Genomic DNA, 9,707 nt, shown 5'->3' with positions numbered 1-9,707 from the left:
GATTAGTAATTTACTGCTGCAAATTGTAGCAATGGTCTGTTGTTTTTTGGGAGGGGACAAGTTTTTGTATCACTGATATACTGAATATATTGAGTGTTAAATAAATCCAATTATTTTCAATCATGAGTACAAAGAGACTGTGACTGTGTTTTCAGTGAGCATATTAAAAAGAGCAAATATTTTAAAAAAAATCAGACTATTCATTTCCTCCTTCATGGTAGGGATTCATTTTAAATACAGACAGTTTGACTCATTTTTTAACGTTATTATTTCAGTGGAAAATTCTCCTTAAAATCCAGTTACAAAGGATGACAGCATGTGTTTTGATTTTTCCTTCTTGCCACAGGGAGGAACACAAAGTTTTGCGACAGAGGTCCTAAGCTTGATCTTTAAGGGGGACCAACAGAGATAGCACGAAAGTTTTCAACAGCTGACACCATCTCAGTTTGGGGGAAATCCTATGAAATTTAAACTGATTTAAAAGGTTGGGGAAAAAAAACAAACAACAGCATGCCTACAGAAAGTCCACGTCAATCAAAAATAAGGATTTCACATAAGTATCTTCATTGACTATATGTAAAAAACACAATAAAAAACACAAACTAATTTAGTAGCTGTGGGGATTGCACGTATGCACAAAACCTCAAGAAGCTGAGAACATCCATGATGACTCTCTGCAACATTGCCATGTAGACCTTTGCCAAAAACAGAAACCAAGGAGTGACAAAACAAAAACTCTCCCTAAATCCCTGACCTACGTGATATATGCCTGTACCAGTGCAATATGCCTAAATTGCCATGCTACATACCCTATTGAGAATACTTAGCCCATCACAGCACCAAACAGGGCAAAAGAGCAAGAGCTTCTGTTTGATGAAGGCATTCATCTAGTCAGAATACTAAAATGAATATGGATTCTGTAGGTATAATTATTACAGTTAAGTTCATTCCAGTATCCCAACAGAAAAAAGAGTTAAACTACCATTAATTTTATACCTTTCTTCGGATCATGAGGAACTAACAATTTATATAGGAGGTCACTGATGCTACAATGGTGCTCATGTATGAGATTTGACAGGCACGAGGTTTAACTTATATCAAGTCAGATAAAAAAGCTCCCAGCTCCTTCTCTTAGTGGCTTCTGTAAAACATTTACAGAATACCTTGCACCCACCTGTTCATATAATTTCTGCCCATGATGACCCCATCAAAATTTATCATATTCCAAACACATTGTACTCACATTATTTCCCAAATTCCTGCCTTGCAGGTAACAAGACCATCAATAATTCTAATTCAGTCACACAAACAATATACACAGCAGACACCAAAGGTGCAAACTGGCTACAGAGGCACAGTAAAGTCTCATTATTTTATGCTAATCCTATAACTAGCAGCTGTGAGCCTATGAAGAATTAACTTTTAGGTACCACAAGCAGAGAAGTTCACAGAATTACTATTACAAACAGGATGAAACTAACCCAGAATAACAATCCGAGGCCAAGAAGCCCCAAGTCAGTTTCCACAGGCCATGGTCTGGGATGCCACCTTGCTTCATCAGCCTAACTAGTTCCTGGGCATTGACAATGTTCCATAAAACTAAGGACCAAATGCTACTGAGGACTACTGTGATAGTTTTGGATGACTTGTCAGCATATTCATATATGAATATGCTTCACCCATCAGCTAATGCCCTACCTGAATTCCATCATTCAGTAGACATCTACATGACCCAAGATTTACAAATTGCTTCAGGTATTCCTGAAACTTCTCCTTTACCACTGGCCTCTTCTAGATGTATAATCCATGCATGCTTCAGAACATTTCAATAGGCTTTAGAAAGGTGACCAGATGCTGCAGTGGAGAGAATGATCTAAGACTTATCCAGAACGAAATACATAGAATATAAATTCCATGTTTCGGAAGACCAGTTAAGGATTATCTCCCTACTGTATCATTACTTACAGAACCAGCACAGTAATTCCTGGAAGTGCATGCCTTCTTCTGAAATAGTTTGCACTACAAAGTCTTAGAGACAAGACAGACAAAACATTGGTTTGAAGCTTGTGGTGCTGTATTCCTGCACATCAAACAAAACGTTTGTTCTAGAGTGCTCTGTTCTGCTCTTCTACAACATCAAGATTTAGGTGTCATTGTTATGTCCTGTGATTATAATCAAGTTTTGGAAAAGTCATTTTTGTGTTACCTTGCACTGGAATAATAAGGGTTTCCTTCCTCCTCAAACCTCCTAATGATTGGCTCCTTCAAAGCTGTTTCATCTGCCTCAGATAACTGTAACAAAACAAATAAACAAACATAGATAAAAAAATATTTATTTGCTTCTGCAATGACAGTAAAACTTTACAAGCAGCGTAAAACAAGCAGAAATAGCCTAAATTATCTCTCCAGATTTTTTCCATCTTTTTACCTACAATTATCAATTTAGCAATTTGCTAAATAATTTGCTAAATTATTTTGCTTATAAATTTAATTAGTGGAATTAAAATATCACTTTTCAAAATGGGTGGGTAGGAAAAAGAGTAGAAATATATAGGGAAACGGAAAGTCCTATTGCCATACTTACTCATCTAATTTTTCTGCAGATAATAAACTGAGATTTTATTAATAGACTTAACCAAGTATAAGAATAATTGGGGACTAGCACCCAAAAAATTACTGATGCTACTTTACTGAATAAACCCTGTTCTGACTTGCCTTTGGCAATACTTTTTAATAAAACCAATCTGTTCTATTCTAGTACTATGTTTCTATGATCCAGAGTGGTCACTACTGTAATTCAGAAAACTTTCAAGTCTCTAACACACTTTACTGACATTAACTACAATTATTTTTTAATAATAAAATAATATTTTTACTTTCTGTGCATCATTCCGACAATCTTAGGGATTTGGGAAGTTGAGACAGACAGAGATGAGGATCAATATGTTGTATCCATGGAAAGTCAAAATAAAGAGCAGAAAAAAGAACTTCAGAGATAACAAGTACATACTGATTCACTATTCTGAACAACTACTCATGATAAATACAAGCAATTTTAAGACATTACAGTAAAATCACTTCGTATGGTACCAGCATAAACACAGACCATATAATTTAAAAAACACAGCAGAAAACTGTACAGAGAAACTAGAAAAATATTATTAAACAAAATACCACTAACTATTAGTTAAAATGATTAAATGAGTCAAAAACTTTTCCAAACCTCTAAGGGCTTCTCCTATTATAAACCTTATAACTATCAGTCACTGAATAATTTGAAGATCAGTTTTCTATAAAACTGCCTACTTCAAAAGTAAATGGAAAGACACTTTGTTCTCATGTATTCCTCCTCATACTCCCAAGTGGGTGTGGGGGAGTGGGAGTCCCTTGCTGCTTATCTTGGGCAGAACAAATAATCATGTGCAAAAAAAATCTGAAAAGATGATAATCTAAGAAATACTTCTCCTTCTAAACAAACACAAGAAATGTCATGAATGACTTTCACATTTACAAGATGTAATATTTCACAAATATTTCATTTTTGTCAACGTGCCGCGTGGCATTAGGAGAACCATAGCTCACTGGTGTCTTACTCTGTAATATCCTTCCCTGGCTTACAATGTGAGAGCTCCAGTGAAGAAGTAAATTATAATAACGGTACTGCAAACGAAAGAAGAAAGATGTACCTGTTTTCCCTCCCTTGCCTTTTGGTCCTTTGCTACTGTAGCTAGAACAGTTGCAGCTTGTTCCCCTCCCATCACCGATATGCGAGCATTTGGCCACATATAAAGAAATCTTGGACTGAAAAACACACGTTATGTATTAAAATTAGACAATGCATAATTTCTTGGTAAAGAACTAATTCTCACTCAGATGCATTTTATGCATGACAGTCTTACAATTCATTGGTTTTCAAAGAATGCAAATTACCATTTTTGATGCTTGCAGCATTATGTTTGAAAATACAAAAATTCTGCTCATTTCCTATATTCAAGCACCTTAAAAATTAATTTCCGTCGTTCTTGTGTCTCTTCATCTCACAGCCCCCCAGGACCATTTCTCTTTAAAATATCACTAACAACTTCAGTTGTAGCAGGGACCTTGAAAAATAATTTTAAAAAATATTTATGAGTCATGTCACAAAAATAAATCCTTAGAAGTTTTGCAAACACTGCTCATAAAATCCAGATTCGTTAAAGTGAATGAAGATTTTTTTAATTCAAGCCAGTTCTCTTCACATGAATGCAGAATAAAGGACCAGCCCATACCACCTAGTGATTGTTTAGGACTGTTGATTTTCTGACCCAAGAACAATAACGGGAGAAAAGCATGTCAGCAGGTTTACACATTAGAAAATCTCTTCTGTCACACAAATTATGGTTAATCACGAGCATAGCTGTCTCTACAGGTTTGTATGGTTGTTATTTACTTAAGACCATATTCTATGAGAATTCTTCTGTTTTTCTAAGAGTACAACTTCTGCAAGAATTAAAATAGCTTTTCAGAACGCTACTTTAAGCTTACAGTATCTTAACCTAGTGCTATGTCCTGTTGTAATTTGAAGTAACACTTACCTGTATGCTCTTCCACACATCCCGTAGTTTCCAGCACCATAAGAACCACCGATAATGACTGTTATCTTAGGTACGCTGGCACAAGCTACAGCAGTTACCATCTTGGCACCATCTTTTGCTATCCCGCCAGCTTCATATTCTCTACCAACCATGAAACCTAATGAGTTACATGATGAAAAAAAGGGTTAGTAACTTTATACTATCACACTGTGCTGTACTTTCTAATATGCAATACAGAGCACATCCAAAAAAAAAAAAAAGTAAGACGACAAGAACAAATCATCAATTAGGCAAGGCCTTCACAAGCTGCAGCCAGGCCGATTCCAGAAGAGGCTGGAGATGTAGATAAAATAAAGCACACAAGATGCTGTCTAAAAGTTACAGCCTTAACAGTTAACAGCAAAGCCTACAGCATAGTGAAACTTCATAATACTGAGCTTACCTGTAATATTCTGCAAAAACACAATGGGAATATTTCTCTGGCAACACAACTGGATGAAATGTGTACCCTGTGGGGAGGAAAAAAAAAGAAGAATGGGTAAGCCTTTAAGTATTGGATCAGTGAAGCCCTTACTACCAGCATTTAGAAGTATGTGACAGTCTCCTTCCACTGAAGTCCATTGGAGTATCTGTATCATAAAGTGCTGGCCAACTTCTCCATCCAAAGTAAGCTGCAAAACATAATTCAACTCTAGCAGAAGTAAGAAAATGCCAAAAATACCAAGTCCAAAGAAAAAATAATATCCTTAAAAAGTATTACTGCTTGTACTGAGAAGTTCAACTGTTTTGACTTGGCCAATATGCAGTTAAAATGTGGCATCTGACAGAGTTTTGTAATACTGTCACGGAACCTGGACAGCTGGTCAGAAAAAAATCTCCCCATTTTCCTTATAAAAGAAAATTATTCTTTGAAACTGAGCAAGGCTCGCATACATTATTTGCTCCTGGCCCTGCCAATTGCTACAACATTCCTTCCCCTTTTCTCAGGACAAAATCCCCTCTCTACATTTTCAAGGAAAGCCAATTTTTCTAGCAAAGGTAAGAATAGCAGAATCCAACCTTCTGTTTCAACTAGGCATAATCTAAAACAATGTAGTTTCTCAGCTTATTACACATTGCTGGTATCATAAAAAAAAAAAAAGGTAAAAAAAGTATCACTGCAACTGAGAAAAAATCTCTAACCTCTTCACAATACAAAACCAGCAACATTTAGAAAAAGGACACACACAAAAAAAAGAGAAAAATAATGAAACAATCTTTAGCTAGCTTTTTCAGAGAAGTGCTCAAAAAACCATAGTGATCATTGGAAAAAGATCACAGGACTTTTGCTATATTGTTTTTTTTTCTTTAAGTCTCCAAATCACTGTAAAAATGAAAAAAAAATGTTTTTAGATTAGGAAGCTTACAGATGCAATGTCATGGATAAAGCGAAACAAGTGAAACTTGACTATTTTCTCATAGAGTACCAATACGTCAGCAAAAGTCAGCAAACCAAGGGAGATTCCTTTCATTTTTTTTCATTGGTAGGAAAAAAAGTTGCAACTCTAAATCATCAGAAAAATACTGGAAGTATTAGAAATACTGAAAATTATTTTCAATTTGGAAATAACTGTGATTAAGAAAACACTAGCTGAAAACAATGTCACTTACTGCAGTGCTCCAGTACATAAAACTCAATTTTGTGTATTATTTTATGACAGCAATAAATCAAGTAAAATTACTTCCTTTCTTCAACTCCCTCATAAAGGCCTCTTTCTTCCTATAGATTTTTAATACTGATTTCCTAACCATTAGTTTGAGGAGCCTGCTAGCATAAAACTACCATATGGAATTGTTATTACAAAAAATTCAACTGATAGCAGTTCTTGAAAAAAATAACTAAACACAGAACAAGGTAAATAAACACTCCGCCATGCACAGTATCTTTTTACCATCTCCAATCCCCACACCTCAAAGATGCCCTTTGATTCACAAAACAGGTACTCTGTTTCACAGAGTTTATGAGACCATGCATGTTTTTCTCATTACTCTAGGAGCTGCCGCAGCAAAGTATGAAAATTAAATCTTTGGTAAGTCAATAAGCTGAATATCGGAATCCAGGTTTGAAATTTTCCAGTTACTATCAAAACAATGATGTGATTTATTGTAGTACATCAGCTTAGAGTTCAGGAATTATAATTAACAGGCTTTTTGAAGTAATCAGTATGCATTTTTCTTGTAAGAGTTGTAAGTTTCAAGATGTAATATTTCAACTGTGTTATAGTCAATCAAATTCAAGTGTTGTCTTTATTTTCCTATTGACCTACTTACTTCATATCATAAGAACTGAAAGAACCAACACTAAAATAAGGTCAATTATTTTTAGTTTATTAAGCTATTTCTTATTTACATGATCAATTTGCAGACAGTCCACTTTCATTATTTAAAAAAAGTTCTATGTTTTAAGAGCAAATTCTTCAACTTAAGGTTTGTTTCTCAGTGGTTAAGAAGCTCTTTATTTACCTTTTTTGCTGACTCTGAGAAAAGAACTCCATTGTTTCCAATAATTCCTACTGGGTAACCAAATATTCTTGCAAATCCTGAAGAGGACAGGTAAATTTACAAATTACGATGTATATTTATTTTACTGTAGCACAAAAAGATAACACTTTCTCTTAGTAACACTTTCTCTTAATAACAGAAACTGCTATTCTTTTAAGGAAAAAAAAAAACCACTATTAAAAATACCACTGGGTAATCCAAACAAAATGGATATAAGTATAAAATCACTGGGAGTATACATAGAATAATTGTATTTTTAAATACCTGTGATTAAAGTATCTCCATACAAGGCTTTGAATTCATCAAATTTACTTCCATCTACAATTCTAGCAATAACCTTAAGAAAAAATAGAAAAATAAAATGAAACACCCAATCCTTCATAGTTTGTAATTTTTTTTAGAAAGAAAGAACATGGTAGCATCTTGACTTAAAATTACTTAAAATGAATGCTTTCAAGTCAGAGAATATCAAGCAGTCCACCATGTAAGTAGTCTGGATGGCAGGTAAAGCCCACTTACTTTTTAAAGTGTAATTTGTCTACATGCTTATAAAAAAATGGAATTTCAAGGCTAAGGCTATTGTAACTAAGCAGTTGAAATAAACAGGAAGAAAGTTTTTCTGATTAGTTCCATTTCAAAGAACAACTGGTACCTCTGATTATATTAAACATTAATCAATAGGCTCACATTTATAAAGAGAAAAATATATACAGCCATGAGTCACTTTCTTAGAGATAACTACATTTTCATCTCTGCTAAAGTTTTTGACATATAAAAATAATGAACATTTGTCCTGAGGTTTCTCAGGGATGCAAAGGAGCGTTTTAAATAAATATAGATCTGTTGCTAGCAAGATGTTGCCCAGAAGATATTTATTTCAACTTTAAAAGAGAATAAATCCAAGCTGGGTATTTATTTAGACTCCAGTGTTCCAGGGTGTAGTTCAAGTGAGACTCAATAAAAGCTTTTTTTCCTCTTAATGCAAAATAAATCACAGTAATTTCTGATAAAATATTTTAAGGAAGGTATACACTAAGATTCTTTCTAAAATAAATACTTGGTTTGTAGTGGGAAAAGCTCTGTATATGTTATCTGTGCAAAAAAATGAGAGGGCGTGGTTGCTCTCTGCATGTATGGAAGAAAATAATTACAAGAGATTTGAAGTAGAGTACAATAGCCTCCTCACATGGTTGGAAGAGCATTGAATTGTCTAGGATGCTTACACTCCATAGATCTTTAAATATTTGATCTTTATTTTGTCAAGACTAATAGAAGAAGAAAGCTGTCATATCACTTGGCAAGTCTATAGAATCTTTAGCCAAAAGTTCACTATTTCTTGGAATTTTTTTCACCATTCTATCAATCTCTTATCTTTGATTACCCTTCTTAGAAGTATAAAGAAGATGCATTATGTTTTCAACATGTCATTGCCATTGCAATGGATCTGTTAGATAACAACATCCAGAAATACATTAAAAAAATTATAATATTTAAATATTCACTATATGCCCTAAACCAAATTTCTGCAGACAAACTATGTTAACATAAATAATGCTTTCCTGAAAGAAAACAGAGTACATGTATATATTCCATTTCTATTCATACCTCTTTGACATCAAAGTTTCTTTTTAGCTGGTCACCAACTATTCCATATATTTCATCAGCAGGAAATAAAGGCTCTTCTGATGGTTCTACAGTCACCTGTAGCAAGTTAACAAAACAATTTTCACAACAAAGGCATTATTGTTCTACACTATGATTTAGAAAAAAACAAACACCAGTTAGAGTTTAGACTGCTTTGAACACAGTCTTCTCTTCGCCAGCCACAGCCACAAAATGTCTGTACTAGCTTGACCTCATTCTGCATAAAGATCAAGTTTCTTAAATAGAAGATTGATAATTCCTTCTCACTTACTGAAACAAAGGTGAGGGCCTTTGTTTTTACTCCTATGTACTCCTCCACATGTGCTCCACATTAATAACTTCTTCCATGTCATCAAAAATTAATCATGTCTTCCCCTTTCCTTTTTATTCCCCTATGCCCTATTAGACAGGTAGTATTCTGAAAAAAACAAGGATTTCTGCCATTCCACTAAATGCAGTATCTTGGCTTCCTTCAGCTGCAAAGATTTTATCTCCAGTTCACTCTTTTACATTTCCCCCAGCATAGGTTAAGATAATTTCTCCACTATATCATAGTTGCCTTTTTTTCTAAAAAGAATTTTTTAGATCAGTAACAATACATTACAAAACCTAAGGTACCAAAAAGACATAATGTAGCTTTATCTTATGTTTTACACCTTTTGTTAACAATCACAAAAAGTTCATGTTCAAACAAATGCTTTAGCAGTTATCAAATTTCAAGTCCATGGGAATGACCATGTAAGCTTAAAATTAAATGCGGCACCTGGCAAGACTGAGTTCATCCTAAAGTGCAAATCTGTGATTCTGAAGTGCTGTTCTAGTTATAGTGCATGTTTCACTCTTGCATGCAATCCCAGTGGTTTCACTGGGAATGATGCAGTAGGAATGTAATTAATTGAAGAATTGAAGCATTAGATAAAACATTAAGGACAAGAATCATAAATTCTA

The 9,707-nt window shown here is 34.2% G+C and overlaps 1 protein-coding gene across 2 annotated transcripts in view; it reads right to left on the bottom strand.

Annotated features, from left to right (window-relative positions):
• Window positions 1–2,184: 2,184 nt before the first annotated feature.
• MCCC2 (methylcrotonyl-CoA carboxylase subunit 2) overlaps window positions 2,185–9,707 on the bottom strand; it is a 31,611-nt gene continuing 24,088 nt past the window's right edge. For both annotated transcript variants that reach the window (XM_040541493.1, XM_040541492.1), the window contains exons 10-16: window positions 8,721–8,816; window positions 7,380–7,452; window positions 7,077–7,153; window positions 5,017–5,083; window positions 4,575–4,731; window positions 3,687–3,801; window positions 2,185–2,292 (exon numbers count right to left, since the gene is read on the bottom strand). In XM_040541493.1, coding sequence (XP_040397427.1) covers window positions 2,203–2,292; window positions 3,687–3,801; window positions 4,575–4,731; window positions 5,017–5,083; window positions 7,077–7,153; window positions 7,380–7,452; window positions 8,721–8,816 — 675 coding nt within the window. In that variant the 3' untranslated portion in view covers window positions 2,185–2,202. The remainder of the gene's footprint in view (window positions 2,293–3,686; window positions 3,802–4,574; window positions 4,732–5,016; window positions 5,084–7,076; window positions 7,154–7,379; window positions 7,453–8,720; window positions 8,817–9,707) is intronic.

This window comes from Cygnus olor, chromosome Z, assembly GCF_009769625.2.
Source record: "Cygnus olor isolate bCygOlo1 chromosome Z, bCygOlo1.pri.v2, whole genome shotgun sequence".
Classification (NCBI taxonomy): Eukaryota; Metazoa; Chordata; class Aves; order Anseriformes; family Anatidae; genus Cygnus; species Cygnus olor.
Note: the sequence above shows the minus strand (reverse complement) of the source record. Positions and strands in the feature narration are given on the sequence as shown.